Source organism: Triturus cristatus, chromosome 10, assembly GCF_964204655.1.
Source record: "Triturus cristatus chromosome 10, aTriCri1.1, whole genome shotgun sequence".
Taxonomy (NCBI): domain Eukaryota; kingdom Metazoa; phylum Chordata; class Amphibia; order Caudata; family Salamandridae; genus Triturus; species Triturus cristatus.
Genome location: NC_140593.1, coordinates 617,445,499 through 617,466,075, shown reverse-complemented (window position 1 = coordinate 617,466,075; position 20,577 = coordinate 617,445,499). Strand labels below are relative to the sequence as shown.

Genomic DNA, 20,577 nt, shown 5'->3' with positions numbered 1-20,577 from the left:
TGACCCAGTCACACAGACAAGCACTAACACAGAGAAATAACACACACAAATACAAACACAAATATGCACATACTGATATTCTCACATACACAATCACAGACGTACTAATACACATGTCATCACATACACATTTACACAAACGATGACAAACATTCTTTCACGCTCATAGGCACACACATACTCGTACAGTACACACTCGTAAACTCTCATACACGTGCGCTTATATCCACTGTTGAGGAGAATAAAATGGAAAAATAAAAATATATTTTAGAATATTTATCCGACTTTCTCCATTATTCACCCTCCTTGAACTGAACAGTTTAGTTTCATTGTAAAATGTGTGTTATCTAAATGCCCCGTGGGATTTAGATAGAGGGAACCCATTAAACTGAAAATCTAAGAAATGGAAGAAAGCCTGGAGGCTGGCAAAGCCAATAGTTCCCAACTTTCCTGCCGTTAGGTTTTGTCAGTGCTTTTTGCTGACGTTGAACAGCAAAAACAAGCCAATAGGTCTCGCCTTTGGGACCTGCTGCATAACTAAATACTTATAAGGTCCCAAAGGCGAGACCTATTGGCTATGCCAATGCTTGTTAATTTTAACCATATGATTTTCTGTTCCAACCCGAGTGTACTCGGGACATTTATAGACCAGTTTCACTTTGGAGTAGAATTTCTACATAACCTAATGACTGTGGGGCACCATGGTTCCTGTCTGATTATTTTCCAAATCATTGCATTCTGGGAGTTGTAGTTTTTCTCGGATTGAATTTGAGTAATTCATTTTCAATCGTTATTTTACTGTATCAGCCGTCCTGGGATTGGCAGTCTCATTGTTGGCATGTCTGAGTTTTACATCTAGTTGTTGTTTTTTTAAACTTTGAATTCTGGTTCTTGTAACATGGCCGAGCATCCGTGTCAGAAGGGAAATAGACCTGGCTACTAAGTGCTTGTTGCACTGAGACCTCTTCACACAGTCATGAGACTTTGTGTTCTGGGATTTGTAGTTTCACCTTATCAGCGGGATGGGTCTAAACTTTATTCGCACTGCACACAAGTTTTTGTTAAAGCTTCTACTTTCATTTGCTTAGGGAAGAATGATTCAGTCCAATGCAGGGGCCGAAAGTCCCAGCTCGCTTCTGGCACAAAGTCCGGAGTAGCTTCCGGTGTTACATAGCAAGTCTACCCCCTATTTCTTGTGGGTATGTGTGTCTTGACTGGCAGTCCATGACAGCGAGAGGAAAGAGGAGAGTGAGGCAAGAAAAATGAGACACTGGCACGTGAGTGTATAATAAGATCGGGGCTATTAGAATTAAGCTATTTTGCAGCCGCTCCCTTTTCGTCTGTCTGTGTTTTCTTTTTAGGTCTCGCCTACGCAGTGCGCATGAACTGCATAGGAGACCTTTAGCCGCCGTGCAGTTATTTTTCCAAAGCACATACTCGTGCTTGTGGTGGCATATGACTTGCGGGAGTGCGCACAGCCACACGCCACATGCACGAGTATGTGCTTTGGCAGCCATGCGCCGCAAGCACGCGTATGTGCTTCGGAAAAAGAGCATACTCCCGCTTCCCCATGCACGCACTTATCCGCGCATACTTTAAAATCGTCAGCATTAGTTAATGCATCTTTTGCTTATAATTACGGTTTGCTTTAAAAGCCAGCTTCCCCGCGCGTGCATACTTTTTCTATCTAATTTCCTTTCAAACCATTCCACTTTGCTTTGGAAGCCTTAGTACGGCTGTTTTTATGTCCTTTTTGGGGGAAATATCGTCCGCATTAGTGAATGCGACTTTGGAAATATCTCCACCATTTTTTAGGTACGTTGTATTTTTATAAAACTTGTGTTGTGTGCTTTGGAATATTGCCATTCGCCCAATGTTTGTTAAATGGATGGTTTTGAAAAACAAGCATTGGCATAGCCAATAGGTCTCGCCTTTGGAACCTTATAAGTGTTTAGCCATGCAACAGTTGCATAACAAAATACTTATAAGGTCTCAAAAGCAAAACCTAATGGCTATGCCAATGCTTGTTTTTATTGCTGGCGAAAGTGGGTGAGAGTTCAATACACCCTCCGTGTTGCACACCTACCTCCAGCCAACAATACAAATTAAAAACGCAGTAGGCGCTTTTAAAAAGCTTTCAGCTGTGCAACATGGCTTTTATACACCGACAAAGCCAATAGTTTCCGTGGGCAAGACCCATTGGCTTTGCCACGGATTGTTTTTATTTAGCCGTTCAGGAGCTTGTTGCATGGGTCATTTCTCTAGCATAACCGGCAGCCTCAAGTAAGTAAAAAGTATTGTGCCTTCCATCCAGTAAACTGGAATCTATTTTCGCTGTATGTGTGCCTTGGACTTGATAACAGTGTGGAAATGACTACAGCATGAATAACTTTAGTGACCATTGTGGATTGGCTCTTGCAGGTTATATTGACACACAACGCAAGAAAAAATGTATGGCTTGTATAACTAATGAAATGTGAGACATTAGAATTGTGGTTTTGTAATCTGAAATTCTAATTGGTTGTCTGAATACTTCATCACTCATTATCTCTACTTTGTCCCTTGTCTCCTGGCTGTCTTCTCACCTGGCTTTGGAGTTCACAGTACTGCCCAAATCATTCTCTAGACTGCATTCAAAGACTAAGGCACTTAATTTATTCAGCAGTGGAGACCCAATTACGCACCAGGTTGACTATTCTGCAAGAACGGTCAGGTTATACAGCATGTTCACCTTCAGTGCACATGAATAGCACTGCACATGAGCAAATGTTTCGCCTTCTTTCTAGTTTAACATCTGAATGTAGCAATCTGCAACTGAAAGGTTCCAAGTTAACTTCGCTGAGTGGCTTAACCTGCGGCGTACTAGGAGCATAAGTTTTATCTGAAAGAGACATTTTAGTGATAGATTCCTTACCGTAGAATATTCCCAGGCGTCAAACTGGATCCAGAAAGTTTTTTGTAGCAGTACCCCTTCGCGTCAGTAGGTGGCGTTGTGCGGCTCCGCGTCCGTCACTGGCGTCGTAAGCACCGAGATGACGTCACGGAGACTACTTAGGCGCCACCCATCTGTGCTGACGGCAGTTCTTTCTTTTTCCGTGCCAGCAAGCGCAGATCCGGATAGAGCACGTACCTTAGTCACTCTTTAGAGACACCCCCCCCCCCCCCCCCCCGTTCTTTTTTTGTTTTTTAAGGTCTCTCCTGAGCCAGCACTGCTCTGGCGAGAGTTTTTGTAAAAGGGTTTTGGAAGTGGAAACTAGTGGCTCTTCAGGCCTCCAGCTACAGTGCAAGTGCGCCGGGCGCGCACACCATTTGTCATCCTGCGTGATCACTTTCGCGGCTGCTTTCATGTTCTCAGTGAGCCGCGCAGCCACTGAACATCAAAGCGGCCGCGAAAGTACACACCATTTGCCAGCCTGCGTGCCTCTCTCCGCCTTAGTGCGCGCAACGTGACCTACCCCCCTCCCTTATCAATTAATCAAAGCATTTATAGAGCGTGCTACTCGCCCGTGAGGGTCTCAAGGTGCTGAAGGGGTGGGTGGGGTGCTGCTACTGCTCGAAAAGCCAGGTCTTGAGTTTCCTGAAGGTGAGATGGTCCTGGGTTGTTCGTAGGTGTGCGGGGAGGGAGTTCCATGTTTTGGCTGCCATGTAGGAGAACGATCTTCCGGCGGTGGTTCTGAGAATCCGTGGAACAGTGACGAGGGCGAGGCTGGCGGAGTGGAGCTGGCGGGTGGGAGTGTAGAGCGAGAGGCGGTTGTTGAGGTATTCGGGGCCTATGTCGTGGAGCGCTTTGTGTGCGTGGGTGAGGAGCCTGAATGTGATCCTCTTGTTGACGGGGAGCCAGTGCAGTTTTGTCAGATGGGCAGATATGTGGCTGTGGCGAGGGATGTCGAGGATGAGTCGTGCGGAGGCGTTCTGTATGCGTTATAGTCGTTTCTGAAGTCTGGCGGTGGTTCCTGCGTATAGGGCGTTTCCGTAGTCCAGTCGGCTGGTGACGAGGGCCTGGGTGACCGTCTTATCCCACTTCCTGCTTGTTATTGTCTTCCTGCTAGGGGCTCATGGTTAGGGTTAAATCTGAACTTCGCCGCTGCTGCTTTTTTACAAACTCCCTTTAAGTTAAAAAAAAAAATAGAAGAGCCTGCCGATGTTGCCCAGGGTCTAAAATAAATATCCTCACGTTTTTTTTGACTGCCCGCTGCGAGCTCTAGTAGTACGCATTCTTTCCACATACCTGAAAAGCTTTTCGTCTCGACTACAACGGTTGCTTCTGCCCCAAGATAATCGTGACCATGTTTTCCTGACGCTTAAATATGAAGGTGAAGCACCGTTCACTTGGTGTTGCTCACGTGGTATCCCAATTGAATATCAAAAACTTTATTCCTCCATTCTTGTTGACAGTGTTTACATGCACTTTGGTCAACCGACCGGACAAGGGTTTTTCAATTTGAGATGTTTGTATTTGAAACAGGTTGAAGAACTTGTAGCAGAAAAATTCATTCTGAAATTAAAGGTTGACTTTGAGAAAGTCGTTTTTACATCCAGTTTGCTCATTAAAGATGTATGATGTCATTTTGAAAGCAAAGGAAACAAGCATTGGCATAGCCAATAGGTCTCGCCTTTGGGACCTTATAAGTGTTTAGTTATCCAGCACAATTTCCTTGGTGCAACAACATCAAGTGTTGCATGGCTAAACACTTATGCCAATGCTTGTTTTACTTGATTTTATATTGCGTTTTTTTTTTTTATTATTATTTTTTTTTTTTTCTCCTTTCAGCTTTGCCAATGCTTGTTTCTCCTGGTGCACATAGGGATGCCTGCCTTTAAGTCTTGTGGGGCCTGCTGTCGCAACATGTCCGTGGCGGACCCCCATGATGATTGCCTCTCCTGCCTGGACTGTTGAGCCATGGCCCCGAAGGCCTTGAGGGACCGGCGTCGGAAGCTGCTGGAGGTCTGGCACTCGTCTCAACGCCGCTCCAGGTCCAGGGACCGCTCGTGGGGGCCCTGTCGTCGCTCCTCTGGCTCCAAGTCTGCGCCCTCGGATTCCGGCAAGCGACGACATAAAAAGAAGTCGAAGAAGCGTGTTCGCTCTCCAACGTCCGTCCGTCCCCCGTGTCCCCCCCCCCCCCCCGTCGGTCCTCAGATGCGGACGAGGGGGCAGGGGTTCTGCCCCTGCGGCTGCCTTGGAGTTCCGCGGCCTACCTGCCTTACCCGGGTCAGTCGGCGACTCCCGAACAGATGCAAGAGTTTCTTGCCACCATGGGCCGCCTTTTTAAGCCTAGAGTTTCCACCGGCGCGCCTTCGGGTCCGTGTCCAGATACTGTTGGCCCGTCGGCACCGCCAGCAGATCCAGCTTTGGCACCACAGGATCCCACGCCATTGGCTCCGGCCTCGGCGCCGCCTCCGGCGCCGCAGTGGGTGCTGTTCATTCCTCCCTTGCCCCAGTTCCAGGACCATTTCGTTCCTGCCTGGGATCCGCATTGGAAGCCGGCGCCATTTCCGATGCTGTCCCTGCTCCGGCTATTCCGCCCTGACTGGTTCCTCCTGCAACGGAGGTGGAGGATGACTGGGAGGGGTCCGAGGACCCTCTTACCCGTCAATGTGACTCCGAGCAGGACTGGGTGGACGATCTGGAGGACGCCGGCGACCTCGATGTCTCTTCTGACCAGGGGTTTGCCTCTCCCCCACCTACAGTGGAGGAGGGCGCTTCCTACACTATGGTGCTCCATCGGGCTGCTGAGGTCCTCAACCTTGATCTCCCTACGGTGACCCTCAAAACTAACCTCCTTACTGAGGTGCTCCAGACTGCGTCGACTTCGTCGGAGCCACTGCTTCCCTTCAACAACGCCCTCACCGACGTCCTGTTGGGCACTTGGTTGCGTTTCTGACCACTCCTTCCACGCCTGAGAGTCTGGTCATTCCGGCCTCGACGTCGCAGAGTGCCTTTTCCGCGGCTCCACCGGATAAGGACTCTAAGAAGCTAGAGCACTTTGGTAAGCGGTTGTTCTCGTCGGCCAGCTTGGGGCTGCGGTCGGTGAACACCGCCTGCTTGTTGGGCCGCTATTACTACGCGGTGTGGGACACGGTTGCTCAGGTGTTACCGTAGTGTCCTGGGGAGGTCCATGCTGTGTATTTCCAGGCGGTTGCTGAGGGTAAGAATGCAGCTATGTTCGCCATTCGGTGTGGTTTGAACACCACTGACTCGTTGGGCAGGGTGATTTCTACGACTGTGGCGCTGTCGCCGCGCCTGGTTGCGATCCACTGGGTTCTTGCCTGACGTCCAGAGCTCGCTCGTGGACATGCCCTTTGATGGCACTTGCCTGTTTAGCGATAAGGCCGACAGTGCCCTGGAGCGTTTTAAGGACTCACGGGCCACGGCCAAGTCCATGGGTCTTTCCACGAAGGCCCCGGCCACTCCTGGTTTTTGTTCCTTTCGTGGCCTTGTCAGGGGCGCCCAGGCACGTTCCTTCAGCAAGCCTGTGCAGAACCAGCCTCATCGCGGCTGGGATGGGTCTGGGAATCAGCGGGGGGAGGGGGGGGGGGAGGTCCACATCCGCTGCTTCTACCTCCAAACCTTCCTAATCCGAGCTTTGTGGAGCACTCCACACCGGTGGGTGGCAGGATCCGCTACCACCTCCCCCACTGGCGCGATATCACATCGGACAAGTGGGTGTTGCAGATCATCCGCAAAGGTTACTCTCTTCCCTTTCAGTCCTCCCCTCCAGCCATGCCACCTCGGTGCCACTGCATGTCAGGGGATCACTTGGTACTTCTCAAGCAGGAAGTGTGTTCCTGGGCCGGAAGTAGGGAGCGGTTGTTGTTCCCACTACTTTCTGGTCCCCCAAGAAGGACAAAGGGGGCCTGCGCCCCATCTTGGACCTCCAGAAGGAGAAGTTCAAAATGCTGACTCTGGCTCAGGTCCTGGCTACCCTCGACCCTGGATGGTAGCGTTGGACTTGCAGGGCGCATATTTTCACATCCCTGTCCTTCCGGCCCACTGGCGTTACCTGCGGTTCACGGTAGGCCAGGAGCATTTTCAGTTTGCCGTGCTCCCCTTCGGCCATACCAGCGCCCCTCAGGTGTTCACGAAGGTGATGGCGGTGGTCGCAGCTCACCTGCGCAGGTCGGGGGTGTCAGTCTTCCGATCTTTCAGCCTCTGTCCCGGGTTTCAGTCAGGATGACCCTCTGGCTTCTGGGCCTGATGGCCTCCTGCATCCTACTGGTGACATACCAGATGGCATATGCGGGCTCTGCAGTGGGACCTGAAGCTCCAGTGGGCGCGCAGCATCAGGGCAACCTGTCCTATCACGTCCAGATCTCGGAGGGCACTGCACGGCAGTTGCGGAGGTGGCTCACAAATCGCGATTGGGTAAATGGCAGATCCCTCTCCCTTCCCCAACTGGAGCACACAGTGGTGACGGATGCGTCCCTCCTGGGATGGGGAAGCCACTTAGAAGAGGCGGAGATCAGAGGCCTCTGGTCTCCAGCGGAGTCCTGGCTCCATATTAACCTTTTGGAGCTGCGGGCGATCCGACTTGCACTGAAGGCAATCCTTCCCTCTGTCCGGGGAAGTGTGGTGCAGGTGTTCACGGACAACACCACCTTCCACTAAAACGCTATACGCCTGCAGGTGGAACAAGTTTGTGGCGTGGTGCACGGCGAAGGCTGTGGATCCCCTTTCCGCCCCTCTTTCTGAAGTTCTTCTCTTCCTTCGTTCTTTGGCCCAGTAGGGCTCTGCTCTGGGCACTATCAAAGGTTATCCTTCGGCCATCTCCGCCTTTTTGCAGCTTCCAGATCAGCCTTCTCTTTAAGTCCCAGGTTGTTAACCGTTTCCTTAAAGGCATTACGCACACGTTTCCTCCCGTGCCGTTCATCATGCCTCAATGGGACTTGAATCTCGTTTTGACCTATCTGATGTGCGCTCCTTTCGAGCCCCTTCATACCTGTCCTTTGCGTCGTCTTACTCTTAAGACGGCTTTCCTGGTCACTATCACCTCTGCCAGAAGAGTGAGTGAGCGAGCTCCAGGCTCTTTCTTCCAAACCTCCTTTCCTTTCTGTTCATCCGGACAAGGTGGTGTTAAGGACCCATCCTTCTTTTTTGCCAAAGGTGGTCACGCCCTTCCACATCGGGCAGACCATTTTATTTATTTATTTCACTTATAAAGCGCACGAATCACCCCATAAGGGTATCTTGGCGCTGGAGCCACATAAGCGAACTAAGGAGACTTATTTAGAAGTGATGTTTTTAGCATTTTCCTAAATGCCAGGCGGTCTGTACATTGTCGCAAGCGGAAGGGGAGATCATTCCATAGGCAAGGGGCAAGATGGTAGAGGGCCTTACCGCCTTGTCGAGCCTTTCTAACGCGAGGGACTGAGATTAGGGCTTTGTCTCCTGAGCGGAGGGGTCTGAGAGGTACATAGTTAACCAATTTATCATTGAGATAACTAGGGCCTAATTTGTTTACGGCTTTATAAGCCATACAGCATATTTTGAAATTAATTATATTTTGAATGGGTAGCCAGTGTAATTTCTGTAGTGGAGGGAGGCTGTTCTTGAGGGGGCATTGGTCACCAGACGGGCCGCGGTGTTTTGGACAACCTGTAGTCTATATATGTCCCTTTCGTTAGCTGAGATCAACAGCGCGTTGCAATAGTCTAAGCGGCTTAAAATTAGTGCCTGAATCGGGGTTTTCCTCGAACAGTGGTAGGAAAGGGAAGACTCTTCTGAGACATGGTCTCTGAGTGAGTTTTTGGTCTAGTCTGACTCCAAGGTTTTTACCACTGGTTTAGGGCAAGGGGTAGGACCTAGTTCCTCTGGCCACCAATTAGGCGACCATAACACGGTTGCATCACCAAATAGCATTATTTCGGACTTCGTAACGTTCAGTTGGAGAAAATTCATTTTCATCCATTCCGCTATAGATTTCATTCCTTCGCAAAAGATGGCTTGAATATTCGGGTTGGATTTGTCAAATGAAAGGAGTAGCTGGGTGTCATCAGCGTATGATATAGGGATGAAGCCCAGTTTTCTCAACAGTCTCGCCAGGGGAGCAATATAAAGGTTGAATAAGGTAGGGCTCAAGCATGACCCCTTTGGTACTCCCTTGGTAACCTTGGTGGTCTTAGAGTGGTAGGGGCCTCGGTTGACAGTCTGTGATCTATCGGATAGGAAGTTGGTTAACCATTTCAGGGCTTTCCCTGTGATGCCTATATCGCCTGACCCTTATCCAACAGCATTCTGATGTTATCTGTTACTGCCACTAGGGTAGACTCTGTGCTGTATCTAGGGCGGAAACCAGATTGTGAAGAGTCTAGGCTGTTAGTGTATTCAATAAAGTAGGAGAGATGTGTATTGATGTGCTTTTCTAAGATTTTGTTACGTCTTCTGGTGAGATTTTGAGATTATTTTTAATTGGAAGCATCTGTGTAGCTTTCCAATCCGAAGGGAGAGCTCCATCCTTCAGGGAGCTGTTAAGGATATTACAAATGGGGTTGGCAAGCTGTTTGGCCAAGGTGGCTCTCAGTTTAGCAAGTATCAGGTCTAATGGGGACCCTGATTTAGCACTTTTTAAGAGGGCTTCGGTATCTTTTATTGTGAGTTGTGGGAAATTTCCTAATAAACTGGTTGCCGGTAGAATGCGTGGAGATTCACAACCTAATTTTGGTTGAGGATTTATGGTCGAGGTGATTTTGTTATAGATCGTGTCTATTTTCTGAGTGAAATGATTAGCGATATTATCGCACAGCATTTGGGATGGTACGAAAGCCGTGTTGCAGGCCAATGGGTTAGTGAAGGTTTTTAAAATCTGATAGAGGCATTTCTGGGAAGTTCCTTCTTGTTCGAGAGGCTACGATATGGGGTTTCCTCGCATTTTTTAGATTGCGATGGTAATGGCTTAGAGCCTCCTTGAATTTTTCTTTATCAGAAGGGTTTTGAGAGTGTCGCCAATGGCGTTCCAGTCTTTTACAAGAGCCCTTTTCTAGCCGCAGGGGGGCAGAGTACCATGGGGCCTGGCGACTTTTAATGGTTGTGGGGCATGTTTTCAGGGGAGCTAAGATATCTAAGCTAGTCAATAGGCAAGCGTTGAAGGAGGCAAGACGTTTCTCGACATTATCTGTTTCTGCCTGAAGAGGTGGGCAAAATGCACCTTCAAAGTGTGTAGGTGTAATTAAATTCCACTTTCTATAATTTTTCTTAGGATAGGATTTGGGAGCGGGATGAGCATTATGGTTATTAATCCGAAACGCGACCATAAGATGGTCCGACCAGGTCGGAGGAGTCGTAGCAACATAAGATATGTCGGGAGAGTTAGTTAAAATGATGTTTAACGTATGTCCGGCCTGATGGGTAAGATCTTTGTTTATTACAGTACGGTTGAGTGCTGTCAGTTCGGTCAGAAAAGATGAGGCTTCCGGATTGTCTCGAATTTCGGTATGTATATTGAAATCTCCAAGAAGAAGAATCTTTCTGGAGGAAATGACATGTGGGGCATGAAGTTCGATGAGCTGTGAGGTGATATTGGTTAATGGTCGGAGGGCGATAGACTATGGCTCCTTTCCAGCTAAGGTTATGGTGCAGCTTCTTGCTAAATACCAGCATCTCCAACTGATCGTTACTTACTTGGTCCAGGACAGAAATAGTTACTGGGTTTTTATATACTATTGCTATTCCTCCCCCTGTCCTATGTGGCCAGTCTACTTTTAGTATGTGGTAGTCATCAGGGAGTGCTACTGCTATGTCAGGATTGGAGTGAGGTTTGGTCCAAGTCTCTGTTAGGAACCCTATGAGGGGATTATTGGAGGACAGCAGGTCCTATATATTAGCAGCATCTTTGGGCAATGACATTACATTAGCCAGAAAGCAGTTCCAGCCTTTGCTGGTTTCTGTTCTGGCAGAGTGTCTCCTCTCAGTTCGATGAGAGATAGGGTCTCTCACTTTGCCTACCTTCTTTCTGTCTCCGCATTCTTTGAGGGAGGAAGAGAGGCTCCACCGTCTGGACCTAAAACGTGCGCTCGTTTTCTATCTAAAGCGTACACAGCAGTTCCGGGTGGATGACCAGCTCTTTGTTGGCTACGTGGGCGCCAAAAAAGGTTGGGCTGTGCACAAACGGACCATCTCTCGGTGGGTCGTTCTGTGCATCAAAGCATGTTACTCCTTGGCTAAGAAGGAGCCTCCTGTGGGGCTGCGTGCCCATTCTACCAGGGCAACTGCAACCACTGCTGCCTTGGGACGTGGTGTCCCCTTGCAGGACATTTGTCAGGCTACTACGTGGGCCTCGCTGCACACGTTTACCAAGCATTACTGCCTTGACAGTCAGGTCCGGAGAGACGGTTTCTTTGACCGTTCTGTTCTCCGTGACATTCTGGTGTAATCTATTTGCAGACCCACCTCCGGGGTTGGTATTCCTGGGGTATCTATTCTAAGGTAAGGGATCTATCACTAACGTGTCTCTTTCAGATGCATAAGTTACTACTTGTGTAACGGTATATCTGTAAGAGACATTAGTTAGTGAAAGATTCCTTATCGCCCCACCCATCCTCCCCGTTCTGCGAACTGATTCTAGGGATAAGGTAATTCCCCTTTCAGGGCCCTAGTTTCATGGTACCAGTGGTCAGTTTCTTGCATGGCTCTGCGCTCGTGGCGCGAAAAGTCATGTACAGAACTGACGACCTTGCGCCTGGGTGGCGCCTAAGTGGTCTCCGTGACGTCATCTCTGCGCTTACGACGCCAGTAACTGACGCGGAGCCGCACAACGCCACCTACTGACGCATAGGGGTACTGCTACAAAAAGCTTTCCGGGTCTAGTCTGACGCCTGGGGATATTCTAAGGTAAGGAATCTATCACTAACTAATGTCTCTTACAGATATATCGTTACACAAGAAGTAACTTGTGCTTTAATTGCCAAATTATGCAACAGATGATGGGTTAGCCAACAAGTGCCGAAACTCCATAATTAAGCAAAGACTACACCGCAGCCGCAAAATTGCATTATTCCAGTGGACTTAAACACAAGTCACATTTTTACTGTTAACTGCAACTTCAGTGCTTCATGCAGAAGATGTTCATTCACCTACTACATCCTATAAGGCCCAGCCTCTGTATTCTCACTTTAGGTAGACTGAATCTCGAGAGGAAGATCAAGCTGTTCACTGCTAATGGCAGTGCAACATAGCCTACGTGCCCTAAAGAAATTGATGGGGTATGGGGCGGGGTTAATCTATAGATCTGTTAAGTGTACCTTACTAATTACATGTACACTTATTTTTCAGGTGCATTCACACTTTAAATCCCTTGTGGATAATCACACTAGTGTCTGGGCCAGTGCTTGTTTCCAGGATGCCTGGCCCTCACTGGACAACTTGAAGCTTTTTGAAAGGTAAGGCTAGCATGATTTTATTGAATGCTAAAAATAACCATTTGTCAACATAATTAAGTTATTTCCTGGCATATCTGTAGCCAGTAACGACCATTGATTTTTTTACAAGCAGGCCCTGTAGACTTTACTGAAGAGGCAGGTCCTCAAGATCTTCATTACCTGTACCGCCCTGATTTTTCCAGTCGATGGATCATTGCATTTGTACAGAATCTCTGTAACTGATTGCTTCTTTGCATACCAGCTATTCCCGAAAAGACCTTTTTGAGGAAAAAATGGCATTGAGACAGTTTTTGGGTGACGTTAGCAGCAGTGGCATCCCTGAATGTCTTGCATTCTATACTGTCAAGAGCTCAACCATCTGCGCTTGTCCTTATTTAAATGAGTAGGTTGTTCGCTACATTTGCCGTTTGCTTGACCGCTACATTTGCCGTTTGCTTGACATTAGTCTGAGACTCTTAGCATTTGATTTTACTCCCCTGTCTCACCGTGTCAAAATGATAGTTTACCATGTTGATTTTTTTTCCCTCGCCAATATGAAAATACCCTGGTAGTAGTTTGTGCTTGATTTGTATGCAAAAAGGTGATTGAAATTAGGGATACCGAAGTTGGAGGGATTTTGATGGATTTATTGATTGGAGTTATTTCTTTTGTAAATACCCCTGCCATAATAGTTCTCAGATCTCGAAGTTGAAAGCAACAGGTGAATTTGTATAGGGCTGGTTCTGTGATCACTTGTAAAGGGTGCCTCATCTAGTCACGCTACCCAAATGACTGACACCTAAATGAATATGTAAAAAAAAAAAAGCTGGTGACAATAGAGCTTCTTTTTTGTTGAATGCCTATGCACCATCTAGAATTTTGTTCCCAGCTCAAGAATTCATGACTTTAGACCACCAAGGGCATAAGTGGATCTTCTATTGTAGCAGCAGTACATGGCAGATAACTGGCATATTTTGATCACTGTCTGGCACAGTGTATCTTGGAAAGGACCCAAAACGGTTTAGACTTTGTAAGTGTACTGCATCTATGATGCCTCGAATGCTTTGTTTTGACTTTGCTCTAACTCTATCCCTGGTATATTCTGTTTTAATTGGAAGTTGCCTGAAAAACCTGCGTTCTCTATGGGGAAAGAATGATGGCCCATAACCTCTGTAAACATTTCTGTGCATACAGCGTTCTTGTTTCAGCAGATGCAGAGTGTAACTCTATGGTATCTTGCTTAGTCCAAAATATGGATGGCTCCATCCTTTTTTGATCATCCTGAAAAGACTATGGGTAGGTTCATGGTTACTTTGACTGCATGGGCCGGCTGATTCTTCTTGTTTATCTACACTGGTGTCTTTATCGGATTTTCAGTAAAATAGCAGGTAAGTTACTTTTGGATTACTTTTCTTACACAGTGTAGTTAGTATACCTGGATACTGCACTGGGACATCTCCTGCAAACAAGTAAGTAAAATAGTTTTCGTTAATCGGTACAATTTTAAAGAATTTCTTTAGGTTTTCAAACTCTACTTTTAGAAACGTTTCCAGGAAAAATAGTCCATGTTATCCTACGGAGGAAAGTATGGCTATCGGTTTGGAGGTAGGTAGTGTGAGTTGAGGTTCTGGGGATAGACTCTGGGGTCCCCCGGGGTCAAGGATGCATTCTTGTTACACCCTCAGCGGCACTAGGGCGGCCGGGTGCAGAGTGTTGAGGCCCAATGTTATCCAATGGGGATGGGGGCTTCCGGTTGGTGGCTGCTGGCAAGCAGGCCACTGGGTTGTGGGAGCAAAGCTCTTGGACTTTATCTCTGGGCAAATGGGGAAACCAATTGGCACCAAAGGTGCACCCTCAGCGGCACTAGGGCGACCGGGTGCAGGGTGCTGTTTCGACGTCGGATGCCCTGTTGTTCCCAATGGAGAACCTCCGGTTTGCAAAAGCACTGCAGGCAAGGAGACAAAGGACTATTGGGTGCGACCACCAATTCGAGAGGGAAGTTGGGGGTTGGTTAGGCACAGTTGGTTTGGGCACAAAAGGCCATGGGGCGTCTGGTGCAGGGGTACCTTTTGGGGTCAGATCTTCTTACCAGCTCCTGGGGGGGGGGGGGGGGGGGGGGGCTTCTGGGTTTCGACTGCAGGTGTTGGCTTGAGGCAGGTCAGGAGTCACCAGATCTCGGTTCAGGATTGCCAGGGTGACCTCCTCATGGTGTTTGCCCACTCTAACTCAGGCCGTGGACGGCGGGTGCAGAGCGGAGCGGTTTCCGGCTGCTACCGGAGGTTGCAGTTGAACAAATCCGGTGTTCGCGGGAGAAGAAGTCTTTGGAAGTGAAGGCAGGCAGGTCCTCCGGGGGTTTTGAGGTTGCTGGCTGCAGGACACGCCAGGATTTTGCAGGAGCAGGTTCGAGGGGGAGACAGGCCGGTAGGCCTGGGGCTAAGTCAGTGGGCATCTTCCTCTTGTTAGCTGCTGTACGGCTGTTCGGGCCGTCTTCTTTTCTTCTTGTTTCTTGTCTGGATCGGAGGTAGCAAGGTTCAGGGGAGCCCCTAAATACTAGATTTAGGGGCGTTACAGGTAGATAAAAGGCAGGGACAAATGGGTTCTTTCCCTGGGGTGGGTACACCCCCTATTATGCCAGCCTCCAAGGGGAGGGAGGCATGTGCCTGTCCCTGGTTGGCTGAGTCTTCTCCCCCCCCCCCCATCCCTATCTTCAAGATGGCATGGACTGAGAGTTGTGCTTCACCTCGCCTCCCCCACCTGAGGGGTGGAGTTGGCAGAGGTGGGACCACCTCTCTTCCTTACTTGTTTTTCCCGCTGGTTCTCCCGTCCAAAGTGGGGGGCAGCACCAGAGGGAACCAGTTGCTGAAAGCAGCAAGTGGCCTGGGAAAGCTCACAAAAGTGGCAAGCCTTTGAAGCTTCCCCGTCGTGAACCCTGCGCATCCTGGGGGAGGAGGCTTGGCACCTCGTCCCAGGAAGTGCATTGTTTCAGTCCCCAGAGAGCAGCAGGCTCTCGACCCAGGGGTCCAGAAACATGTCTGGTGGTGGCAGCTGAAAGCAGCCACTCAGCCTGGACACTAGTGGTGGGTTCGTTTTCAGGGGGCATCTCTAAGATGCCCTCTGTATTTTTCATTAAATCCCACACTGGCATCGGGGGTTTAATGTGCTGAGAAGTTTGATACCAAACTTCTCAGTTTTCAGTGTAGCTATTATGGTGCTGTGAAGTTCGTAATGACAACCTCCCAGCACCATATACTCTTAATGGCAGCACTGCACTTACAATGTCCAAGCATGAACTTAAACACTGTCAGGGTACAGGGCTCATGCACCTGTACCCTCACCACTGGTATAGTGCACCCAGCTAGAGGTCGACTGACCTATGCCAGGGCAGTGGATTGTAGGCATGGCACACAGATGTGTGCCATGTGGACTCTTCACTTTGTTCTGCACCAAAACACTCACACACTGCCTATGCAGGCTGCGGGTGGCACAATATGTGCTGCAGCCCTTGGAGGCCTTCTCTGGTCACAGTGCCCTGGGTACCTGTGGTACAATTTACCAGGGACTGACCTGTGGCCAGATATGCCAATTGGGTTAGTTTTTGAGGAAGAGCACAGGCCCTGGGAACCTGATTGGCAGGGACCCAGAGCACATCAAGTAATAGTGCATCAGTAGTCTGGCAAAAAGTGGGGTGGTTACTGCAACAGAAACCCACTTTGCTACAAGCAGCTAGAATGTTTAGCTAACGAGGGTTGCAATGTTCAGTGGAATACTGAAGTTACAGGACCTACCCCCTCCCACAGGAGAGTGGCTGGATAGGGGGTGTACCCACCCCAGGGAAGGGACCCATTGGTCCCTGCCCTTTACCTACCTGTAACGCCCCTAAATTTAGTATTTAGGGGCACTCTGAACCTTCCTTCCTCAGATCCAGATTCCGAAAGAAGAACAAGACCTGCCGTGCAGCTGCTAACAAGAGGAAGACCCCAACTGATTTGGCCCCAGCCCTACAGGCCTGTCGACCCTCGAACCTGCTCCTGCTAAACCCCGGCATCTCCAGTGGTCAGAAACCACAAAAACCCCGGAGCACCTGACTGCCTTGTGACTCTAGCTGGGACTCCCACGAGCAGTGGTACTGCTCAAAACAAGTAAAAAGCCCCTTGCATCAGTCAGGAACCGCGACTCCTACACACTCTGCACCCGCCAAGGCTGGCAAAGACTACGAGGACGTCCCCCTGGCGACTGTTACCCTGAATTTTAGCACCCAAGGACCCACCTCGATGCTCCTGACGACGCCTGCAGCCTCAGAACCAGGGACCCCTACAACCGCGACCAGCAGGGGGTAAGCTTTCCAGACGCCAAAAGGCACCCTGCAGCCCCTTGTGCCTAACCCCTGGGGGCCTGCTAATCCTCCAACTACCCAACTTACCTCTCGAAGTGGTGATCGCACCTGAAGAATCTTCTTCCCCTAGCTTGCAGCCTTTGTTCGTCCTCGAGCTTCTCCATTGAAATCCATTGAGTGCCCGACGGCTCAAAAGCAACCTGCACCCAGCCGCCGAGTGCCCATGGGAGTGCAACCTCTGTCCTAATCTACTTCCCCCATTTGCCCTGAGCAAGTGACCAGGAGCACAGCTCCCACGGCCGCGTGGCCTACTAGCCAGCAGCCACCAACCAAAGGCCCCCTGCCTCCGATAGGATAACATTGGGCCTAACTCACTCTGCACCTGGCTGCCCCAGTGCCGCTGAGGGAGTAACAACTGTACCTACCTGACACTGGGAGACCCCTGAGTCAATGCCCAGAACCTCAACTCTGCCAGTCGAGTACTTAATCAAAAGCCGATAACTCACTTTTCTTCCATAGGGTAACATTGACTGGTTTCACTTGGAAATTCTTCTAAGTGTCGAGTTTTGAAACTTTAAAATATTAATCTAAAATCAGCTGGATAATGAAAACTAATTTACTCACCTGCTATCAGGAGAGATCCCAGTGCTGGATCTTGGTGCCCGGCACTGACCCTGCAAAGTAATTACAACCGTAATTACCGCTAACTTGATTTTCCTCCATAGGATAACTTGCCTGGTTTTTGCCAGAAATTCTTCTAAGTGTCGATTTTGCAAACTTACAAATATTCGTTAAAAATCGCCTGTATAACAAACGCATTCTTTCAACTGTGTACAGGAGATGCACCAGTGCTGGATCCAGGATCCACCACTGAGTAAGAAAAAGTAACGATAACCCTACTTACCTGCTAAGTGAATTTCCTCCCATAGGATAACATTGGTGATTCTATGTGAAAAAGTTTGTGTCAACTTTTAAAATACAATAATATTCCTTAAAAATCACAACTGTAACCAAAACGTTTTTACTCAACTATTTACAGGAGATGTCCCAGGACTGAATCTAGGATCCAGTCCTGTGGTAAGAAAAGTAATCCAAAAAGTAATCAATTGCATTTAACTAGAAATTTCCATTGAGCTCAATGTATAATTGTGTTTGAAATTGTGTTGCCTATTGCAACAACTGTAACTATTACATGCAAAAGTCAATTACCTATTGCAAAGTATTTAACTAAAGCATCCCATTCTGAGAAAGTATATTTTGATACCTATTGTTGGTTCTAAAATAAAACAACCATATATTTTTATATACAAACCATTGGCCTAGAGTTCAGTTCTTGAGTGTGTGAGCCCATTTGGTGACTGAGTGTGTACAACAAATGTTTTACACTGTCCTCTTGATACAGCCTTACTGCTCGACCAAACTACCACTTTAGAGAGTAAGGTTATATCTAAATTTAGCCTTTGCCAAACCTCTGGGTACTGTGGACTCTGTGCACACTGTACCTATTTGGGAACAGTATATACAGAACCACTTTCCTACATCTGGTCGCTTGTGTAACTCCCACGAAAAGTAAGAAGTCGAAAGCATCTTAGACTTGGCGTCATTTGACAAGACTAGCAAACGTCGACACTAGGCCTGGCTCTGCAGTTGAGCAGGCGCCTAGGTAGTCTGCATTTTTCAGGATTGAAGATGCCTGATTACGAATCACATCTCCATGGTGGTGTGGTGTAAGGTCTCTTTCAGCAGTGGGGAGAGCCTTGGTTAGATACGTCCCCTCATCACCGAGAACTTGCTATGTGAGCAGATTTATGCGCTGGTGTTTCCAATGTGACACTTGCTTGGAGACACTTCATCTTGAGTGAAGTTCAGCCCTCCTTTGCGCCTTATGGCCCATACCACTCAAGAAGATCAGAAATGGCCGAGCCTAAGTCATCCTTGGGGCTCTGGACAGGGTTCGGCGAGTTTGGTATCCTGAGCTGTCGAGCATGTCCCTCAGTCCTCTGATCAGGCTGCCTCTTCGGTGGATCTTCTGTCGCAGAAGTAGTGAAGGGTTCTCCAACCAAACTTGTCAATATTCTGCCTTCTTGTGTGGAGATTGAGGGGCAACAGCTTGCAGCTGTTGACCTTCTCTCAGAAGTCTGTGATGTTGTTCTGGCTGCCAGACGTCCCTCTATCAAAATGGTATACTCCTGCCGTTGGTGCAAGTTTGTGGCATGGTGTACAGACAAACAGGTTGACCCCTGCTCCCCTTTCTCAGTTTTCTTTCTCTTGCCCAGCAGGGATCTGGTCTGGTCACCTTAAAGGGTTACCTTTCTACTATTTTCAGCTTTTCTGCGGTTGCCTGACTAGCCATCCATGTAGTCTCCTATTGTACATAGGCTCTTGAAAGATGCCTGTTAGGCATTTGGCTCCCGACGCTGTATTTGCACTCTGCACCCGGCTGTCTGTATGCTGCTGATGGTGAAGGTTTGGTGCTGCCTTGTGGCCCATGCTTGCTTTAACTCCCAAAGCTTTCACCCCTGCAACCAATCTACTTACCTGCAAGCCACGTGGCTTCAAGCACCCCCAGACTCCATTGAAACACATTGGGCCCAGCTCCGACTTTGACCTCTGCACCCGGCTGCCTCTGTGCCACTGGTGGTGCAGACTTTGTGCTTACCATAACCTTGCCTTTACTGATCTTAAACCCTGAAGACTGGAGCTGTAAGTTGGATACTTGCCCGTGAAACCGCATTGTTGTTTTCCTCCATAGGATTACATTGAACTGTTTAAACATTACATGAAGTGTTGACTTTTTAAGTCTTGTGTACCTTATTGGTCAATGTGTGTGAAATAAATGTCTTACACTCCTCTGTGTTAGGCCTAAGGCTGCTCTCCCACGTTACCACTAATAGAGCACCTTGACTTTGCATTGAGCCCTGTACACTTCTGGGGAATCTCTGGACTCATGCACCGTATAACCACCTAGTGGTATAGCATATACAGAGCCAGATTCCTACATCCAGAAGATTGAAGGTTAATTGCAAACTTGCCTAACTCTGATGAATGGATCACAGAAGAGATGCCCTCTACTATAGGCCCCACCTCCGAAGTTGAGAGTTCTCTTAGCTTTGGGTCTGTTTTAATTAAGGGAGACCTGCGACGAACTGTGGATATCGCACAGTTTTTGTTCCCCAAAAATATTATGGCCCTTTTAGCCAAGCTGGACAGAAAATTGAGGGAGAGCAAGAAACCGAAGGCTTGGCATCCTCTGTAATGTCCAGAGTTTTGGACTGAGGTCCTGCCACATCCAATAGCTTGTCTTCGCATGATTGCCAAGAATGGTCTATCCTTCTTTTTTTTTTTTTTTTTTTTTTTTTTTTTTAGAATCTCTCACAAACTTTGCTTAAAAAGTAGCCATCTTGGCATCCATCTCGGGGGTGAGGGCTACTTTGCCCTCCAAAGCCGGTCTGGGAAGCAGCTTCTGAATCCCATGTCCAAAGGCTTTCACAGCAATGTAGGAGGCCGCTTGGGGGTCTGGAGACCATCGGCGAACGGGTATATAAGAGGTCGTCTGGGTTTAATGTATCTGAACCTGGGCTGTAGGGTCGACTTCTGCCTTGGAATCATTTCCCACGGGTAGTGGCGCACCAGACAAAGCCAGGGTCTGCAGGAAACCCGGAGTGAATCATCTGCATTCCCCGGGTCCAGAGAAGTGGAAGGGAAAGAGGGCTCTCCCTAAGCACCTGGGATCTGGAACCCCAAAGGGGAAGGTTGGGAATCCATGAATTACTTCAGGCCTGCCTTTCAAAATTCCTTTGCTCTGGTCGGTGAATAGTGTACATCTATCCTGCCTTTGAGTGCTTGATTCCCTCCCAGCGGAATTCATTGATTGTTCCATTTTGTTGGCCATC

At 48.5% G+C, this 20,577-nt stretch overlaps 1 protein-coding gene across 1 annotated transcript in view; it reads left to right on the top strand.

Moving 5' to 3' along the window:
• CCNF (cyclin F) overlaps positions 1-20,577 on the top strand; it is a 141,609-nt gene that overhangs the window by 16,459 nt on the left and 104,573 nt on the right. The window contains exon 3 of the mRNA XM_085632146.1: positions 12,266-12,372. Within this exon, the coding sequence (XP_085488272.1) occupies positions 12,266-12,372 (107 nt within the window). The remainder of the gene's footprint in view (positions 1-12,265; positions 12,373-20,577) is intronic.